The sequence below is a fragment of the Mycteria americana genome, chromosome 13 (assembly GCF_035582795.1).
Source record: "Mycteria americana isolate JAX WOST 10 ecotype Jacksonville Zoo and Gardens chromosome 13, USCA_MyAme_1.0, whole genome shotgun sequence".
Lineage (NCBI taxonomy): Eukaryota > Metazoa > Chordata > Aves > Ciconiiformes > Ciconiidae > Mycteria > Mycteria americana.
Genome location: NC_134377.1, coordinates 18,098,513 through 18,119,284, shown reverse-complemented (window position 1 = coordinate 18,119,284; position 20,772 = coordinate 18,098,513). Strand labels below are relative to the sequence as shown.

General features: G+C 42.9%; 2 protein-coding genes across 5 annotated transcripts in view; both read left to right on the top strand.

The window, feature by feature from the left end:
- Nucleotides 1-3,437: 3,437 nt before the first annotated feature.
- On the top strand, nt 3,438-18,204 carry TOP3B (DNA topoisomerase III beta). 4 transcript variants are annotated; one of them, XM_075516249.1, is made up of 18 exons: nt 3,438-3,518; nt 3,938-4,092; nt 4,817-4,948; nt 5,962-6,068; nt 7,403-7,477; nt 8,420-8,616; nt 9,051-9,207; nt 10,311-10,424; nt 11,306-11,396; nt 11,713-11,867; nt 12,115-12,220; nt 13,449-13,595; nt 14,322-14,495; nt 15,287-15,415; nt 15,668-15,817; nt 16,263-16,363; nt 16,605-16,806; nt 17,691-18,204. In XM_075516249.1, exons 2-18 carry the CDS (start codon nt 4,023-4,025, stop codon nt 18,170-18,172), a joined length of 2,589 nt encoding a protein of 862 aa, XP_075372364.1. In that variant the 5' UTR covers nt 3,438-3,518; nt 3,938-4,022; the 3' UTR covers nt 18,173-18,204. The 4 variants fall into 4 exon arrangements, with proteins under 4 accessions (XP_075372364.1, XP_075372368.1, XP_075372367.1 ...); XM_075516252.1 differs by lacking the exon at nt 3,438-3,518 and adding an exon at nt 3,601-3,785; XM_075516251.1 differs by lacking the exon at nt 3,438-3,518 and adding an exon at nt 3,601-3,803.
- A 64-nt stretch (nt 18,205-18,268) lies between these two features.
- Nucleotides 18,269-20,772, top strand: part of PPM1F (protein phosphatase, Mg2+/Mn2+ dependent 1F) — a 33,852-nt gene continuing 31,348 nt past the window's right edge. The window contains exon 1 of the mRNA XM_075516569.1: nt 18,269-19,301. Within this exon, the coding sequence (XP_075372684.1) occupies nt 19,237-19,301 (65 nt within the window). The 5' untranslated portion in view covers nt 18,269-19,236. The remainder of the gene's footprint in view (nt 19,302-20,772) is intronic.

Here is a 20,772-nt window from a genome sequence, read left to right as displayed (position 1 = left end):
TCTGGAGCCCAGATTTGTAGTCAAGATTTCAGGCACATTTTTGTGGCCTCATAGTTCTTATTTAGTTAAAAAAAAAAGAAAAAAGAAAAAAGAAAAAAGAGAAAAACTATTTTAATAATTTGACCTGCATTTTCACCATTTCTAATGTCTGTGGCATCCTTCCAGATGTGTTTCTGCCTGCCTGACCCTCCTGTCAATACTTATTAATTTCACGGCAATCTTTTCAAGTGTGTTTGGAAACAAACAGGAAAAAGTTACTCTAAGGTCAAGAATGAGCCCAGGGAAATGAAGCAGGAATGATCAAGCTCCCTACAATAGTTTATGTTTCTGTAGCTTTTTCTATCTTGCTCTTAAAATGGGCTCTACACATACAGATCTGTAAAACATCCCTGAGGAGGGAAGCTGCTACTTGAGTCCTGGAGGTGAGAGGAGGCACCAAGCCGTTGGTTACCAAAGTGAATCAGTGAGTCAGCGGTGGAATGAGGAGGTCCAAGGCTCTAGCCGCTGCCCAAGCTCTTCTGCTGGAGAAACGAGCCATGGACGTCTTGTCAGGGTGAGGGCTTCAGCTGCTTAAATAACCATCCCCCGAAATGACCTGGGGGATGAGTGGTGTTGGAAAACTTGGGACTCCGCAGGCAGCAGGACCAGTGAGGTCGAAGCGTCCTCAGTGTGCAAAGTGCTTACCCAGAGCTGTAGCTGTCTTAATGTGATAGGCTGACCAAGTCAGTGTAAAACAAAATCTAGCTAATGGTTTAAACCTAGAAACAAAACTTGGTTTTCTCTGAGAAAACCATAGGAGAGGCTACTTGCTTTGGTTTTTTATTATTCTGCCCCATTCATACAGCTAGAGAGCTGTGTTGATGGCCTTCAGCTCTTCAGAAGAAAAGTGAAGAAACACCAGCCAGAGCTGAAAAAAGTACAGGAGAGGGGTGTCAGTAGTCCCGGGTGAAGCCTGCCCCAGCGCTGTGGGTAACTGGTGTCTTGGCAAACGCGGCCTCTTCGCCCCGGAGTTTCTCCCGGTGGGAATGAAGAGCCTCCCAGACCCGGGTGCTCGCTGCAGGGGTGGGGGGTCAGGCAAGATAATTTTTGGAGCCTCCTCAGTACGGTGAGAAGCACTTCTAAAGAAAGGCGGCCAAACCTGAAATAGCAGTAACACATGGAGGAGAAAAGCCCTACGAGAGGAGGTCGTGGTAGAAGCCTGGCTCTCTGGGGCTCTCTCGGGCTGTCGCAGTGGGCGGGAGCCAGTTCCTGGGGAAAATACAATGCAACTTGGCGCAAAGTGAATTTACAACGTCCTGAGCCGCAGCCCAGTGCTGCGCTAGAGAAAGTGATGGAAACGGGGTAAAACCCGTGTCCCTGCGAAGTGCCGTTGCGAGCTCCTGCCTCGTGCCCCGGAGGCCCCCGCGAGGGCGGCGGCAGCTGGCACACGCTGCGGCCAGCCCGGCCGAAGGGCGCTGCCAAACCTGCGTTGCAGGGCTGCGGAGCCCCTGTCCCCAGCCCGGCTGGGGGATCCGGTCCCTTCGGCTGGGGTGGGACTGGTGCAGCTCCACGCCGGAGGAATAGAGATGGGGTGAGGCTTTCCCAACTGCAAAGGGCTTTCCAAAACTGCCCTCTCCTGGTTGCGAGCGCTTCGAAGCGACTGTCGTGACCTGATGTCCCAACGTGCTCCGTGGATAAGGCCAAGGAGGGCTGGCGTGCGTGGGCTGCCCGGTAAGCGGGGTTCCTTCAGGCTGGGAGAATCTCCGTGTGGCCCGATGGAGCGGCCACGCAGGCGCCTGTACCGACACGGTGGTACCCGGGGGCTCAGAGCGCCCAGCGTCCCTCAGCGACGTATGGGAGAGACCCGACTGCGCTTGCACAGCTAAGTACGAGTCTGAATTTGCATGTTACGTTGCACATTCGAGAAGAAAAGAAAGGTTGGATTTAGTAGGGGGCTTTTACTAGAGGAAATTGAAAAATATGTATCTGACATATCTGAAGACTTGGTTTTAACTTGCATCCTGATTGTTCCAGATGTTCCCCAGATGTCAAAGGGAACTAGGCATTGAAACAGCAGAACACATTTGTTTTAACAAGTTCTACCTTCAGTGTTGCCAAAGAATTAAAAGCCCTGGGTTTGTTTTGAGTTTTCTTTCACTGGTAGCTCTGATATCTATTAATTGTCTACTAATCTAATTGAAGGTGAATGAGTTCCTTTTTGTTCCAGACAGCGTGAGGTTGAGATACATCCTGATCCCGGCTGCTTCCCAGTCTCTTCTCTTTGGGTTTGTATGGTACTGAGCAGCTCCTGGAAAAGAAGCGCTATCAACACCGGCAATGATCGATGCACACCACAGGGGGAAAACAGAGAGCTGAGCTCCTCCACAGAGAGCTTATAAAGCTCATCAGCGTGGGGCTTCCCTCTTCAGCACATTTCAGGGTGTGTGGAAGAGTCGGATCCTGCAGGAGAGGCTGGAAACCGCCCCGATGCGCTGACAAAACCTCCTTCGCAGGGCCCCGCGTCCCCGGGGAGCGTCACCCAGGGCCAGGGGCCTCTTGCTGCCCCTCCGCCGCCCGGGGACAGGAGCTGCGGCCCGGGGACAGGACCCGGCTGGGGTGGCCCTCGCCTCCTCCCAGGGGAAGCGCGGGGTGAGGGAAGGGTGTGCGTCTGCCTGGGCCTTCCCTTCCCCCTCTCCTTTCCCTTCTTTCTCTTTCCCTTTCTGCCCAAGTGAGAAATCAACATTCAACTAAGATTTAATGTGCAAAAAATGCATTTTTTCAAGAATCATTCTAAAAATCAGTATTATTTCCATTACCTCAAGGGAATGCAAGGGAATCAGGCGCTCCTAGCGCTCCTGGGACGCGTTCCTTCGCGCTGAAGGAGATGCTGCTCGCGGCAGAGGCTGCGGGCAGGGTTTTCAGTCTATGGGCACTAGAAACCGAAGCGCGGACCGTGCGGAGGGGCACGGCTTTAGCCAAAGCTGCTCGAGTAAAGCGGGCACGATTCGTGGGCGTGGATTAGAGAACTTTGATTAGATCTGTTCTGTGCGCACCTTGTAACGACCGAACCCAAAGCCAGCGGAGAAGCCTGTGCGCGGCCGGCCTGGCGCGAGGCAGCGAGTACGAAACGGGCCCGCTGCTTCCCGCGGCAGAACTCCGTGCAGGGCTTTCGCGAGGAAACGGCGGCGGTACGTTTTTGTGCCGTTCCCGTGTCCGGTTCCGTATCTAGTGCCGGTTCCTGCGGCGAGCTTTGCCTTTGTTAAAGCCCCCGGCGCGGAACGGGCCGTGTGTGACAGACGCGCGGCCCGCCCGAGCCCCCGCCGTTCCCCCGCGCCGCCAGGGGGCGCTGGCGCAGGCGGCCGCCGGCGCGGGGTGGGGGGCGCCGCGCGCTCCCGGCGGGGGGGCGGGGCCGAGGCGAGGGCGGGCGGACCATGGCGGGGGGGGCGGGGGGGGAGCCGCGCGCGCGCGCCCGCCCCCCGCCCGCGCCTTCCGGCTCCGTGACCCGGCAGTGCACGCGGAGGCCATGGCCGCTCGCTGAGGTGCGGAGCGGAGCGGGGCCGGGCCGGGCCGGGCCGGGGCCGAGCCCGAGCCCGAGCCCGGGCCGCTCCTCTCCTCGCTTTCTCTCAGCGCGCCGGGCAGCTCCCTCGCCCCTCGGGGAGCGCCGGGACGGGACGGGACGGGGCGGGGCGGGCGGCGGCGGCTCCTCCTCCTCGCGGCCTCTCTCTGCCGGCGGGCCCCGGCTGTTACCGGACCCCACACTGAAGCGGTTCCCCGGCCGTGCGGCTGCGGGCCGCCTCTCTGCCCCGGTGGGCTTCTCGGCAAAGGTCAGGCGCGGCGGCGGAGGAGCGGGCCCGGGCATCGGGAGCTGCAAAATCTGTCCCTGTCTTTCTGGGTTTGGTAATTATTTTTTACTGGAGGTGGTTTTGTGGTAAACCTCCTTTCTGCTCTCTCTCTGCAGGCTGAGGACTGGCTTTTGCCGGTGAGCTGCGTGCCGTGGTCGCTAGTAAAGCCGGACCGTCCCGTTAAGCCCTGCTCAGCCCACGATGAAGACCGTTTTAATGGTCGCGGAGAAGCCTTCTCTGGCTCAGTCCATCGCCAAGATCCTCTCGAGGGGTAGGAGCTCGGGCTCGGTCCCTCCGGCGGTTGCCCTGCGGGTGCTGCGGGGCGCAGCCCGCGGGGGAGGGGCAGGCCCGGGGGCAGGCTGCGTGCTGCGGGGGCTGCCGGCTTTGCTGCCGAGGAAGCGAGGCCGGGGGACACCCTGGCCAGCTGCTTGGTTGTCCTGGGGCAGCTGCCGCCTGGGGACGGTGGCTTAGGACAGGTTGCAGTTCGTAAAATAACTGGGTGGCACTTCACATTCTGTTTATTTTTATGTGCTGATGCCTGTTCAGTTCAAGAACAAAGGAATCTGGCTTTGATATTTTACCTAGGCGGAGTGTGTGTTAGTGCATATGGTTTCTAGAAAGTGCCAATCAGGTAGCAAGTTGCTGTTCTGAGATTTTTGAAGCTACAGTAAAGATTTTATAAATCATGTGGAAAACAGGATGAGTTGATTATAACTGTACTGGACTAAAAAACTAGTTGTATTTTCATAAGGATTTCCTGGTGGGAGGGAAAGGATGGAGGAGATAATGGATAGTTTCAATTGAAAATGAGATATACTTTTAAAAAGGTCTAAAGTGATAACTAATGAAATAAAAACTTGATCAATGAGTAAAATTGTGATTGGGAACACCCTAGCTGTAAGATCTAAGAAAAGGAGGATGTCATTTCACACTAAATAACTGTTATTTCAGTAGGTTTTTTTATCCTGTTGATAGGTATGATCTTATTTTCACAGGAAACATGTCATCTCGCAAGGGACTGAATGGTGCATGCTCTGTGCACGAGTACGCTGGATCGTTTATAGGACAGAGTGCCCATTTCAAGATGACATCCGTGTGTGGTCATGTCATGACTTTGGATTTTATAGGTATTTGTTCACAAAATGGTTTATATGATATGGCTTGTAAAACCGCCAAGGACTTCTAATAGGAAAATACTCATTGTGGAAATCATTCAGGAAGAATGTTAGAACTAGAGAGGAAGGGAGGATGAAAAGATCACTTGTGGTCAGCAGTCCTTGATTTTTGTTTCTAGTTCTCTGGCTGACTTCTTGCGTGACTTTGGGCATGCCGCTTATGTTTTCTGTGCCTGAATTGTGTCCCGGGGAGATCAAGCTCAATTTGCTAACCTGTAAAAGTGTTCTGGTACTTTGGATGAAAGGTGATTAAGGAATGTAGAGTCCAAAGGGATATTCTCTAAAGCATTGTAGCATATTACTGCAAAATAGAGACGTGGGAAGGATAATGTGCAAGGAATCCTGTCACTAACTTGCTTTGAAGTGTGGGACTAGTCATGCAACTACTGTATTTCCTCTAATGATAATGACCTCACAAGTTTTATGAGGACTAAATTTTGAGTTATTTGCACAGTGCTTTGAAGAGGTACAGTTTAATGTAATTGTTAAGCAATATTACTAACAGTTACTTCAGAAAAATGGAGATGAACAAATGCGTTGATATGAGAAGGTGACACAGGATGCTCCATGGCATAACAGGGCTGAGGCATAACTGGCCATAAGTAATGAACAGTAAAACAGACTGCAGTGTGCACATTACATGTGCACTGTGAAGACAAAGAAAAATAGCTCCCTCCCCTTCACCTGAGCGATTAATTGTACAAACAGAAGGTGTTTTAACAGCTCATGTTAAAATTTCTGAAAGGTGTGTATTATTTTTTTTTTCCTTTATATGTTTCAAAATGATAGTTGCAATTCACATAATGCTAAGGGGTTCCTTGATAACAGTAAAGCAAGATGCATTAGGGTAGAAAGCTTTCCAAGGTAAATCTTGAAAGCCAAGGGTTTTCCAGAGTAATATTGTTTGCTGTTTTTTTTTTTTAATGTATATTTAGAGCTCTATTTAATATACTTCTGCTTTTCAGGAAAATATAACAGCTGGGACAAAGTGGATCCAGCAGAACTCTTTAGCAAAGCTCCCACAGAAAAGAAAGAAGCTAATCCCAAACTGACCATGGTGAAGTTTTTACAGGTATTCTATCTTATGAGATTTGAGATCTATCTATCTTTTTTTTTCCTTGGCAATCTTTTTCTTTATTTAATCTGGAGCATATTCCATCTTCAAGGATTAATTGTTCCTATTCTTCCTCTGTTGGAGGAAGCAATGAGACCTATTTTTATCCTGTCAAGAAAAATAAGTGAAATTATTCTGTGGTTCTGGAAAGCAATAAATTTGAAAGAGCAGTGTAGCACTTTACTATGAATTAGCCTTGCTTTTAAAAAAAAAAAATTCTGACAAGTCAGCTAGCTTTATTTAAGAACCAGAAGTATAACCTTCTCCCGGCTCTTAGAGTGGGTCAGCTGTCTTCACACACTTGTTAGGTATCTTCCCTCTACTAAGGCAGACAGGCCATCTGAATGCACTGCTTCTCACGCTGCAGGTTGTTGAATGTTTGATTTAGTAGGTCTATTCACCTGCTTCCCAAAAGTGGGCAGTGTTTGGCAATACGCTGTACAATATGCTAGAGCTCTTCTAGGGTCGAAGAGAAATGAATATGTTCCTAAATAAGGATTTTCTTCCCTGCAGGAAGCAGCTTTTTGTCAAGGTTAGAGCTGTTTTATTAATTTTACTGGTTCTTACGCTGTCTGAAATCTTTGCCTTGTTGAATTCACTTTTGCCATTGCCTTGTGAGGTTTTTTGACTGTCAATATCCTGCTTCTCAGATTGGAGCATTGGATGCGTGTTTTGCTTCTAACAGCAAGTGCAAGGCATAGCTTGTAAATGCTTTCTTTGAAATAAGTCTATGTTGGTTATTGTTCGCTCTTCACATGCACCCCTCTGAGAGGAAAGTGGTAGTTTGGTTGCTTTTACGAAATAATACTTTCTGAAAGGCGAGTGTATGTGGTGTAAAACTGATTTCTGTCAGATAAATTTGACTTCGTGGTGTCTTTATGAACTAGGAAAGTGTTTCTTGTTTTGTTTCTTTTTTTTTTTAATGATGTGGAAGTTAAGACACAGAAAGGGAAAGGGACTGTGCCCAAGGCTGCACACACAGACTGTGGCAGTTTCAGGAGACTTTCGCTGCTATAGAGCTATGCTGATTTTTTTCAGGTCCTGCAGAAAAGCGTCTTGTAGGCAGATGTCTTGTAGACGTCTTGTGGTCCCACGAAGCACAGCTTGCTTCTCTCTTCAACCACCGTTTAAGTACCTGCAGACTTCTTGTCACTTCTGCTATATTCTTCCAATCGTTTTTGCACCAAATAAATTATCTCTAGTACTTTAAAATAGAAACAAAAAGTATACAGTTAGTGAGGAGATAGGTCTTTTTTTGAATTGCTGAAGAACTGTGCTAACTTTTCTCACAGGTGGAAGGAAGAGGCTGTGATTGTATTGTCTTGTGGTTGGATTGTGATAAGGAGGGAGAAAACATCTGTTTTGAAGTAAGATTTCCATTTTTAAGACTTATAATACCATAATATATTTGTCTGTGACATACAGTACTATCAGCATATTGTTTTATGGATATACAGTAAAATTCAAACTAAGTTGAATGAAGTTTTAAAGGCATGGAGGGCCTTGGTGGAAAAACTCATGTGCTTTTGAACTCTTTAAGATGTCAGGTAAAGAGTATAAATCAATTTCATAGCTGTTGCTCATCTGAGATGAACAATAAGGTCTCTTAAATGTTCAGACATTCCAGTGCTTTGAGAATTGGTCTGTATTTCACAGCTGGAGTGGTTATTTTGCTGTCCTTATAAAACTTGATCTCTATTATCTTTTGTTCATTAAGCAATTAGACGCTTTTGAGCATAGAGGCTGCTTTTAAGTGTAGGCTTACCGCAGGAATGTGGACTCTGCACATAAAAGGTACAGAACTAAAACATTGGTGTGCAAAGATTTTTTTTTTAACATCTATTCCCAGAAGTGTACATGAAGAGTATTTTTTGGTTTTTTGTTTAAAGAAGCACATTTTATCAAGTGATTGTTTTAAGTTCTTTAAATACCACTGTATCATAACTGGGCCCTGCCAATATGTAGAATAAACCCAGACAGAAACTGATACATATTCACCAAACGGTGCTGCAGCTGCAGTGTTGAATTTCTCTGCACTTGGCTAAGAATAGTGCTTCACTTCCAGCAGTTGCTGTTTAATAAATAAATCTTTCAGTTTTGCTAATACTTAATACACTTCTGAGTAGATAGACAAATACTGCTCTTGCTTATCAGGTAGTGTATTAGCATGACATCTTACTGAATTAAGAAAGTATTTACATATCAGCAAATGTTTTGTGGAGAGTGGGGTTTTTTTTCTTTAGAGAGAAAAACTGACTTAAGCCCTTACCTTTCAAATACTCTTAAAATATGTTTCTGATCTTTATTAGGTTCTTGATGCTGTTCTTCCTGTAATGAACAAACCTCGTAGCACCGAAAGGACGATTTATAGAGCTAAATTCAGTTCTATTACTGACACAGACATCTGCAATGCCATGAATCACTTGGGAGAACCCAATCGCAATGAAGCTCTTTCAGTGGATGCCCGCCAGGAGCTGGATCTTAGAATTGGCTGTGCGTTTACAAGGTGACAGCATAGATTACAAATAGTTTTGTGAAAGGTTCAGGAATACTGCTCTGTCCACAAAATATGTCTCAGAACTCTAGTCGCTAATTCTGCTCAACACCAAACTGAACGATTTTTTGCATAAGCAAATAAAAAGAAAAAAATTGTGTTATGGCTTTGAGCTAGGTAAAGTACTATCAGCAACTGTGAGATGATCTTATCTTATGATGTTCTCCCACATTTCTTTGGGAATAAACAGGATTCAGTGAGGCAAAGTAATTATGACTTAATTAGCTGTAAGAGATGGTATTTCTCAGAATGCTTTCTTCCTAATGCCCAAATGATTTAATAGATTACTCGTATTTCTGTGTATAAGTTGATGAAAACTTTTGCTTTTCATGGGAATGAGGATATTAATGTACTTGCTCCTGGGGTTTTTTTTTCCCTTCTCTTAGGTTTCAGACTAAATATTTTCAGGGGAAATACGGGAATTTAGACAGCTCCCTCATCTCCTTTGGGCCGTGTCAGACCCCAACACTTGGATTCTGTGTTGAAAGGCATGACAAAATCCAGTCATTTAAGCCTGAGACTTACTGGGTGTTGCAAGCTAAAGTAAGTTTTAGAATACTTTTTTGTATATGAGGAACATATATTTTTACCAAAGAAATGCATTTATATTTTAATTTGTTCATTCATAAATTTGTAGCTGCTGACAAGAATTCACAATGCCTACAATTTACTCATCTGGTCTCATTCAGTTCGTGTGTGTCACCACTCTCGAGAACAGATTCCAGGATGTCAGTTTTGTGTTAAAGTGGTTATTGTCTGCTGCTTATAAGAATTCTTTAGTGCTAAGCATCTAAGCTTAGACTCAGCCAAAAAGACTACTTAAAATGGTTTTCTTTTGTTCCCTGGGGTCCTTGAACTGACTGTTGTTAATTTGAATCCAGGAATTAATTAGGCTGCCAACAAACATTGGCATTGCTGAGTATTGGAATTTTAAAGCAAATAAAATGCTCATTGTGTTAATTGGCAATTGAGTCCTCTGAATTGAGTCCTTTGGCAGCTTATAGCAGTTTTATAGCCTCACTGCTGTCCAAGCTCTGAGAGCAAACCAACATGGTTTTACTGCTTGTGATCACAAGGATTTTTTAAACAAATAAGGGATAGATGGTAAAAAGTTGCCATTTTTAGATTTTAAAGGGAAAAAATGATGAAATCTGGTGTCTACCTCCATCTATTTTCTGATGCGTCTCGTGTGTCATGCTAGGAAATAGTTGGTGCCTGCTTTCAGAGAGTTTTGTGCTCTCTCATATTGGTTGCTTCATATTTATTTTTGTAAATGGGACTTAAAACGTGACCTAGTTACAGTTTAATACAAATTGATTTTGCTAAATCAAAATGGTAAACTTTGAATTTCTGCCCATTTCAGCCTTTACTGTTTCCAGCACTTAAAATAAGAAAAGTATCCCAGTTAACTGCAGGAATAATTCCAGTCATTCTCCCTGACCCCAGAACTCAAAGTAGTCGTCCTTTCTCAAAAGCCCCTGTGAAAGAGTACAACTGCATGTTTGGAGCACTTGTGTCCTAGTACAGGTATTAATAGGATTTGCTTATTGGATTATTGTTGGAAACATGCGTTCTCACACTTCCAGTGATAGAGTTGGTGGGAATTAATTTTTTTTTTTTTTTTTTAATTTTTTTTGGTCCGCTAGGTGAACCCTGAAAAAGAAAGTTCTCTCACTTTGGATTGGGATAGAGTGAGGGTGTTTGATCGTGAAATTGCTCAAATGTTCCTGAGTATAACAAAGATGGCAAAAGAAGCAAAGGTAACAATATTTACTAAGTGTCAGTAGAGCCGTATTTCATATAAAGGAAATACCATTTAATATTTCATTTGCTGCATATTGGGTGGTGGTGTTTTTGTTAGAAGAGTGTAGAACATCTGTATCTTGTTTCTTTACTCCATTCAACTTTGTGTAAATGAGAATAAAGGGCAAGAGATTTTTTTATTGTGGTTCATATTATGCTAGTGTGGTCATCTCAGCAGAAGCCGCTTCTTAATATTGACTTTGGAAATGATCATCACTCATGATAGGAAGTCTTCATTACTAAACCTGCTAAGAAATACTGTTCAGATCTCTGCAAGCAGACCTCTTATTTCCCACGAGACATTGTATAAATCAGAATTTAATTACTTATGCGGCAATATTCCTGCAGTTAAATTTTTAATCATGTGTATGGTACAGTCTTTATAGCCAATTAACTTCTAATTCTGCTCTGTTCAATACTTGTTTGACAGTATGTTTGGATTTAAGTGCTTATAGCCATCAAGGTTCAAAGACTGCATGAAGCTTTTAAAAATCAGGATCCATATAGTTAGGACCATTACTTGGAATAAGCACTAAATCCTTGTAGCACTGAAAGTACGTGCTGCTGAGGTAAAGGGGAAGTAAAGATAGCAATAAGCTACCTTGCTGCGTTCACGGTTACAGGCCTTAGGACTGTAACTTTAGAATTTGGTAAAATTATCTCCAGTCAGATTTCTTCAAGTAAAAATACATCAGTGGTTACTGTTTTAAGAAAACAAAACAGATATGACAAGAACAGATAATGGTAGGTATACCACATGATTATAGGCATGATTGAAATTATACATTTACCAGTTACCAAACTTCAAAGCTTTTACTGGGAAAATGCTATTTTCTAGGTAGAATCTGTGAGTAAAAAAGAGAAGGTGAAGCAGAGACCACTGGCTCTGAACACGGTAGAAATGCTACGAGTGGCCAGTGCTGCTTTAGGTATGTGCAAAAGTTCAGATTTTCACACTGTTTTAAAGGAAAATATTTTGGCTTCTCAGACAAAATAATCAAGGATGTATCAAATATAGATTGATACCCTCCTCTCCCTGTAATACATCATTTTAGGGGAAGGATCAAGTTTAGAAAGCTTGTCAAAAGTGAAATGTTGGGTGAGATCAAGGTGACAGAAGTCTTAGGGAAAGGACAAACCATGATTTATTTAAATGCTTTGATAAGGTATACTTTCAGATGCAGCAAACAAATCATAATCACAGGGATGTGTAGATGATTTTTGTTTTCTCCTATCCCATCTTAGGAATGGGTCCACAACATGCCATGCAAATAGCAGAGCGTCTTTATACTCAGGGTTATATTAGCTACCCTCGAACAGAAACTACCCATTATCCAGAAAACTTTGACTTGAAAGGATGTTTGAGACAACAAGCCAATAATCCTTACTGGGCAGAAACTGTGAGTACATGAAGCAAAACCTGTACTAACATCATTCTCTAGTCTGTGTTTTATATTGGTATATTATATACACAATATACTTGGTATATTATGACCTGTAAGTCTTCAGAAACAATAAATATCTGTAATTGCTTTTATTTATGAATGTTGTATTGTCATGGATTTGATCTGAAAAGTTTCTTAACCTGATAAGAGAGGCCTGTTACCCACTTCAGCCAGCTTATTTTCTCTCTGTTCTTTAACCCAGGTAAAAGCATTGCTATCGGAAGGCGTTAATCGTCCAAGGAAAGGCCATGATGCAGGAGACCATCCTCCCATCACTCCAATGAGAGCTGCAACAGAAGCAGAATTAGGTATAGACAAATTCAGCAGTGTTGGAACACTATGTGAGGAAATTAGTTCCTTGAGGCATAGGAGCCAGTTTGAAAATCCTGAGTTTCAACAGAAAATACAGTTATTTGAATAGCAGGAGGTGAAGAGAGAGCAATCTTTATCCTAACTTAAACTTCTGGCGACAGTGAAGCTCAGAGCTGGTCTGCTATTCAGTAATTGATCCTAGGGAGCATAGTACCACTAAGGAAAAGGAATAGCCAACTTAACAACTTAATGCCTACTTTTGCTAGGAGAAATTTGCCACAAAATAGTAGCTTCCAAATATTGAAATTTTATTGTATTTTCTTGTTTGAAAGTCAAACTTCAACTGCATTTTAATTTAGTCTCTGTGGTTTGTGGGTTTTATATTAAAATATAACATTTGACTTTCTGTACACCATGATCCCTCAGAAAAGGATTTTAAGGTTATACGAAAGTCTAGTGAATGTATTGTATTGTTAGGAATAGCTAAGATTGTTGTAGAAAACAACTTCTGATTTTCATGAATCAGTGAAATAATGTCTAATAGAAAAAAAAATGCTTTAAAATTTTGAGTAACTACAGGACACTAAATGACCATGTAAGATTTTTTTCTTTGTATACAGCAAGATGAAATATGCAACGCACAGGACTAAGAATTAGAAGTTGTTCATAGCAGTGTAACCTTTCAACTGTTCAATTTTCTATCTGTAGATTGTGAATAAGGAAACTTTGCTGTGAAATTTAACCTACATTAGTGTTAATAAATAGTATTTGAGAGTGATCTGTTGCAGGACTTAAAGCTGACCAGTGTGACAGTTGCCACTAGAATCCTATTTTTGGTTTTAGATTAGGGTGTAGTCTCCAGCGGCACTAAGCAGTAGATCATTTTATTTTTGTTCATATGTCTCTCTTCTTTTTTGCTTAAAAAAAAAAAAAAGTATTTTCTACTTTATCCTCTCATTCAAACACATTGCAATATTAGGAGATGGGCTGGCTAAATTGGCAGTCCTTCTCCAAGAGCATCTGCACGCAGCTCGTGTCTGTATGACATGATGATTCTATAAGCACAAAATTTTAAAGGGGAAACTGGATAGACTTTTGAATGTTATTTTCTTTTAGGTACCAGTTTTTCCTGTGATACCTGTGGAAATCTGGTACCTTTTAGTGCAGATTTTACACAGAGCTGCAGGACTTGAATTTTGTGGGTAAGATGATGTTTATCCTCAGGTGGAGATGGATGGCGACTATATGAGTATATAACCAGGCATTTCATTGCCACTGTCAGCGCTGATTGCAAGTACCTGCAAACCACCATTTCTTTCAGTATTGGCCCTGAACGTTTTACCTGTATCGGAAAAGTGGTAACTTCACCAGGTAAGACAAATCAAGGAGTAAGTACTTAGCTACAGATTTCCCCCCCCTGCCCCCATTAATACATTGAATGGATGTAAAAGTGAAGCTTTGGGGGCAAGTACAATTTTGAAGACATTTTTTGGGCTACCAAGACCAGAGACCAAATCTTTGTCTTCATTTCCATACTTCAATTACAATAGAAAAAGTCTTATTTTTCATGTAGTAGTCTCAAAGATTTAATGCCACATTTGCCTGCGTGAAGACCAGTCTTTTTATAGACAGCAAATGCCTTTTGAGGGTTAAATTACACAAAGGCAGATTTTTTTCTTGGGCCTCTGTAAAATGAATGTAGCACCACCACTGAGATTTTTATGGTAGACTGGCCCAATAGTCCTTATTACATTAATATGACTTACTATTTGTATTTCCTTTTTAAGAAACTCTTCCCATCAATTCTGGCACTGCGCTTTCATTCAAGGAAAGCGTTTACTTTTTTTTTGTACATCGACCTGACTCAGGTCACACACAAAATAGATCTGATGCAGTATAGTGGGAGATACCATCTTGCGATACTGTATTGCCTCAGCGTTCCTAGCCTCAGATATTTTCTGCATGTTTTGGCAGACAGCCCCTTAACTTTAATCTGGATAATGTGGCCCATGTTAAAATTAGAAACATACCTTGGCCTTGTAGAAGCTGTGAAGGTAAGCTCTCATTTTTTTTGTTTGTTTGTTTCTTTACCTCCAGGGTTCACAGCAATTATGCCGTGGCACAGCATCCCATTAGAAGAGAGCCTTCCCCACTGTGAGAAAGGAGATCTTTTTCCAATTGGTGAAATAAAATTGCTGGAAAAGCAAACCAGTCCTCCTGATTACCTGACAGAAGCAGAACTTATCACTCTGATGGAAAAGCATGGCATTGGTAGGAACTTGCTTAACTTACATTATGCTGTAATACATCCACCAAGAGTGCAAAGAGTCTGAATCGCTCCTCAGAACTCTCTGTCAGTAATGACCTTCCAGTAGTCATTGGAATAGGTACAGTAACGATCTCTTTTCCCTTCAAACCACAATGCCTGTAGCACCTCTTAGCAGATGGTAGATTGTCTCTTCCTCCACATTCCTTTCCCTTTCTTATCCTTAGGCCTAGTTTCTGGCCAAAGCTTGGTATCCTTTCATAACACATCCTTGGCACTTCTCTGTCAGAAAGAGTTGATGTTGTGTGGAAGAATGCACCTCACCATTCTTAGGAATTATTTCCTTTACAGCTTGCTTCAGCTTTGCTGGCTCCAATAGTCCTTATATATCTTATTATTCAATTTACCACAATACTACTTTTCTTTTTTAATCTGACTTGTTTCCTTTGATGCATTTTCATAAATTTGTCCAGTCAAAACAAACATAGTCTCTTACTCCGCTGTGTTTTTCCAGAATAAGTGATTATGAGAATAGGTGTCTTCCCAATAGTAATACCTTGGAAGAGATGAAAGAATTAAGGTTAAAACATGTTTCAGACTTCTCAGAACTGCAAAGGACATAACTTCTCTCTCTAACTCTTATCCACTGGAAGTTGAATAACAGTAAAAAGGTATCTGAATTTTAGGCAGTCTCAGGAGCACTATGACTTGACATAAAACCAGAGAAGTCAGAAATGAGTAATTTGATGAAAACTTTTTGTTGAGGATGGATATGTTGTTTTCCTTTGTGTGGCAGGAACTGATGCAAGTATTCCGGTCCACATTAACAACATTTGCCAGCGAAACTACGTCACAGTGGAGAGTGGTCGGAGACTAAAGCCTACAAACCTTGGCATTGTTCTGGTTCATGGTTATTACAAAATAGGTCAGTTAAATGCTCTTCCCTTTCCATCCTCTTACCTTCTTTTCCCTTCAGTATGTCAAGGGCTGTTGTCACTGTATAAGTAGCATTTCTGTCTGAAATAATGCGTCTGGAAAAGCATTACTAATTCCAAAGACTATAATGATTAAAACTTGTTTATTTTGATGGTAGTTTACGTATGGACAGTTTACTACCCCCATTTTTTGATCTTTCATTGCTGCTTCTCTGTTGCTGTTGTCTCTGGTTTTCTGTTAGATGCAGAATTGGTTCTTCCTACGATCCGCAGTGCTGTAGAGAAGCAACTCAACTTAATAGCTCTGGGTAAAGCAAATTATCACCAGGTCCTGGAGCACACCCTTGACATTTTCAAAAGGAAATTTCACTATTTTGTGGATTCTATTGCAGGTAAAACTTTTTACATGTGGAGTTCCCTACAATTAATTGTTGCAAAGATGCTAGTAGAAAATACTTATATATTAGGTTCCTTTCAGAGGTTTAGGCTTACTGAAAAGTTGTGTTCCAGGACTGGAAGTTTGCAGTCAAATTAAGTTGCTCTCCAAAAGGAAATGGACTGAATCATGGCTCCAAAACTCTACTTCAGATTTATTTTGTGACTGTGTAGTGGGGAGTTTTCAAAAACTTCAGGCTAGCTGAAGTACTTACCCTTGTGTGTTTGTGCATGGTCACCGCAAAACGCTGTGTATTTAAAAAGTCTTCCTAAACAAGGAATAGCATTGTGAATAAATATTTTCATTCCCGCTGCTTCTTCACAGGTCTTGTAGATGATTTTGTGCAAGACTTCCTGTTAAGAACTAGAATTCTAACATAAATGTTGTTATCTCTTTCGCAGGTATGGATGAGCTTATGGAAGTGTCTTTTTCGCCCTTAGCTGCCACAGGTAAACCTCTTTCCCGCTGTGGTAAATGCCATCGTTTCATGAAGTATATTCAGGTAAGTTCACCTCATGCTTGGAATTTAAATTTCACTTGCTGGGGGACATTGAGTAGAAACCCCTTTTACATTATTGAGTTTGCATTCAAATGTGGTTATCAAGAGTGCATTTCTAAACCAAAAAGCCTGATGGAGTTTTTCCATGGGGAACAAACCAGAGAACAGCCCCAGTTGGATTTACTGCAAGTTTTGAACTCTCTTGACGCTACAGTTGTTTGGGAGATTTGTATTCTATTTCCAGGCCAAACCCAGTCGTCTGCACTGCTCTCACTGTGATGACACCTACAGTCTCCCACAGAATGGAACCATTAAACTCTACAAAGAGTTGCGTTGCCCCCTAGATGACTTTGAGCTGGTGCTGTGGTCGTCTGGATCCAGAGGAAAGAGCTACCCACTCTGTCCATACTGTTACAACCATCCTCCCTTCAGGGACATGAAAAAAGGTAGGAATTCTGTAAACATGCAGGGATCAACCTCACTTAAAATAAATTAGATGCAGTCTGTACAGTGTGCTTCTTAGTAGTTTTTAATCAGTGTTGCTTAATATAAAGTGCTGTTCAAATTAGATACCTAAAATTCACATCAAACTTGCTGACCAAAATTTATTAGTTAACTCATTTCAAAATACTTTTTTTTTTCCTTTATAAAAGAAGTAAGGAATTAATTTATGTGCATGCACAGTAGGTGACCTTCATCATGCTCAGTATGCAGTGAAAGACACTGAGATTCTGACACCTTGCAAATTGCAATATGCTTGGTATGGATAGGACTATAGACTAAGACCAGGTCTTGGGAGTGTTTTGATCCTGAGATAGATGGTGTGTCAAAAGCTGTTGAAGGATATAAGAAGGGGTAGAAGTTTGCAGTTATTTTGGTAACTGTGAGACCAAAACTTACTTAAATTAGTGCTTTGAAGCTCTGAGTATCAGAAGCTTTTTGGCATCTTTTTATTACCAACGTCTAATTAAAAAGTCTTGTACTAACAGTGTATAGTGCACGTATAAAATAGCAGTCAGTTAGGAGCCATACATTTAATTGAAAATGTAATTAGTTTTCATCACTAATGTGTCCAAACTGCCCATACTGTACAGTCGCCGTATCTGGCAATTCTGAAAGCCGTTACAGAAAAATTGTTGAGCAAGGGATTATTCTGAACCTGTGAAAAGGCAAGTTGCCATCTGGGGAGTGGTTCCATTCTTTAGTGATTTAGAAAACCTGTAATATACTAAAGCTGTCTTTGACTTCTGTGTCTCGCTTCCTCCGAAGTGGGTAGTGTGGTTATGATATAAAGGGTTCCTTGTGGTATGGTTTTACTCTTCTTCCACAGGAATGGGCTGTAATGAATGCACCCACCCCACGTGCCAGCATTCCCTTAGCATGCTTGGAATTGGGCAGTGCGTTGAATGTGAGAATGGGGTTCTGGTGCTAGACTCGACGTCAGGTCCCAAGTGGAAGATGGCATGCAACAAATGCAATGTGATTGTGCACTTCTTTGAGAATGCCCACAAAGTCCGAGTGTCACCGGAGACCTGCGACTTGTGTGATGCAGCCCTTGTGGACGTAGATTTTAACAAAGCCAAATCTCCTCTACCTGGTGATGAGACCCAGCATTCAGGCTGCATATTCTGTGATCCTGTGTTTCAAGATCTGGTGGAGCTGAAACATGCAGCCATGAGGCACCCCATGCACCGTGGGGGACAAGGAAAAAGGCAAGGTCGGGGAAGAGGTAAAGGCCGGAGGCCTGGAGGAAGACTCAATTCAAAGAAACCCAAGGACAAAATGGCAGCTCTGGCTGCTTACTTTGTATAATGGCCACACAACAGAAAAATAAACTTCTTATAAAAATTTGTTTCCCTTTAAGTTCTTTTTTAAGTATTTTTAATCTTCATTGCTTTCCTGTTCTTAGAAAAGTTAAAAACCTTAGATTGTTGTATGTCTTGATTTAATCACAAAACAAATTCTTCTGGGTGATCGGTTAGTAACTGAGTAAGCCGTTAAGCTTTTAATTGGAATTCATTGGTCCAAGTAGAGCTCACAAACAGTAGGGAGACTCAAGAAGTCTACCTAGACTGTTACCTGTGGCTGGTAGAAAGGAAATGAAATTTCCCTCTTCCATCAGTTCTGGGGCCTTTGTCAGCAATACAAGTGCCAGGAATATAAGAGCTGATTAACATCAGTGTTATGCTGCTGTAGTCTTTAGGTGTGGAATGAGACTTTTTCATCTGACTTTGAATCTTCAAAAATAATAAATGATTAGTAGCTGTGAGGTTTTTAAATTACATCTGCAATAGCAAGAGAACTACTTCAAATCTTTCACTGTGCTGCGTAAGAGGATAATGCCGAGAGACATACACAATGGAAATTATAAATGTGAAGGGGAACATCTGCATTGAGCAGCGATTCCCAAACTATGGTCTGCGCAGACAAGTTAGTATCTTTTGGTCAATGGGCCCCAGTTAAATGAGACCTCCTCCTGCTGCTGGAGGTCAGAGAGAGCACCCGTGCTCTTTTCCTCTGGGTTCACACAGCTGATCATACCTGATCAAACACAGTTTGTACTGTCTGTACCTCAAATTGTCATTTCAGTGTTGGTTAGTTTTGTGGTCAAAAGGAGGGCGTCCTCATGTTTTTATATGGAGCTGTGTCTAGCCGCTGTGGCTCTGGGTGCCACGTTACAAAATCTAATTGTACGAATATATAATACTCTCTCCTTTCCTTCCATGCGTGCATAGCTGATCATATCTGGTCATCTGATGAAGTACAGTTTGTATCATCTATACCCCCAAAACAGTTTCAGCGCTACTTGTGGTTGGACGGGAGGATGCCATCGCAGTTTTACATGGTGCAAAGGCTACTGCGTTTGAACACGGACTATGCAGAGAGCAACTTGGCACGTGATTGACTGGCAACAGAAAGGAAAGACAAGTCCCTACAAAAGGTAATGTACAACTCTGTTGTTTTAATTGGCACAGTGTGTGCATTTGCTGGACAAGAGAACACAGACGAAACACCACAGCCCCAGGCCTGTTCCTCTGATAAAATGTTTACACAGTTAGAGCTCAAACATGAACTGTGTTTTAATAGTATTGCTTAAAAGACCCAGCCATAGGCAGAATTTTCTTTTTGTAGTTCTTGTTTGGTTTTTTCCTAAATATTAAATGTTCTTTCTGGTAAAAACAAACTGTCTTTGCATCTCCCTTAACCTGGAGTGAGTAGCTTCTTTTCATGTTTTAAAGATAATCTTAACTGTAATGTCTCAGAGCCATAGGTCTTGGCACAAACTATAATAGCTTTCAGGGTGCTTGTATTGATTCAGTTGTTAAAGTCCTCTCTTACCTCTGTAGCCTGCTTTGGTGCACTAGGATACGGCTCTGAAAATACCTGTGTGCTCAGCTAGCTTCTGCTGCTGTGTATGACACTGGCTGTTGGCTGGGATTTCTGTGATACTGAGAGACGGCGGCCCTGGAAGTGTGGGAAACCTGTCGTTAGTCATTCTTTCTGGCTTTTGAGCTGTGTGAGAACACTTTCTCCAAGCATGGCTTTTATTTCGGCCATTCGCGGCAAACTTGCTTGTAAAATCTCTTTCCTGTATTAGCCCCAGTGGAAATGAAGGGCTGGGATCTCTCTCAAGTGCTTAGAATGAGCCGTTTACGTGTTCTGGCAGATTTCAGTGGCTCCCTCGTAACTACCGCAAATGGCAAAGTTCTTTCCGATACAGATACGTTGGTAACTGGAACAGTCGTGCAGAACGTGGCGCCTGAGGAGCGAAGGCGCTGGTTTTGCTCTGCACCAGCTGCCACAGAAGCCTGTTCTCCCTCCGCGGCCGGGCGGCACGGGGTGCCCGTGGCCTGGGAGAAGGCTGCGGGGTGCAGGAGGGGCCACAGTGGGCGCTCGGTGCCCTGGCCTGGCACCGGGTTGGTGGTGGCAATTGTCTCCAGAGTGGAGTGGCAAGAATGCAGAGCTGGTGAGTGCTGTCAGTTTCTACTTGAAGCTTAGAGGCATATTCCTGGGATTGCTTTAAAAGGTACAAGAGAGCAAGAAACTTCTGAAAATGATGAAGTCCCTGGAGATATGTCTCTAACATGAAGGTGAGCACTACATGTCTCATGTCTGCGGTTCTTGCTGGAAAAAAGAAAGGAATTATGGCTTAGGAAATAAATCTCTTCTGCTTTCGGTTTATATTCCATGGGAAAAGCTCAGGGGAAAGCTTTTATTATTCAGGAAGTTACCTTTGAAATAGCATCCTTCACTCAAGAGACGAGATTGATTTGGCTCCCGTAGCTGATGAAAGAATGAAAATGAATCCATCTATATGATGTGGCTGCACACTTGTCTCTGCTGAGATGGCACTAGCGTGCCCTAGGTAGCTTGCTTCTGTCAGCCTGGGGAGAGGGAAGTAGCAGTTCGTC

Excerpts from the sequence above, each read along its gene's own strand:
- TOP3B (XM_075516249.1), top strand. The coding sequence starts at position 4,023 with ATGAAGACCGTTTTAATGGTCGCGGAGAAGCCTTCTCTGGCTCAGTCC. Across the intron at positions 10,425-11,305 it reads AGATGGCAAAAGAAGCAAAG|GTAGAATCTGTGAGTAAAAA; the intron begins GTAACAATATTT and ends GCTATTTTCTAG. Across the intron at positions 14,496-15,286 it reads GATGGAAAAGCATGGCATTG|GAACTGATGCAAGTATTCCG; the intron begins GTAGGAACTTGC and ends TTTGTGTGGCAG.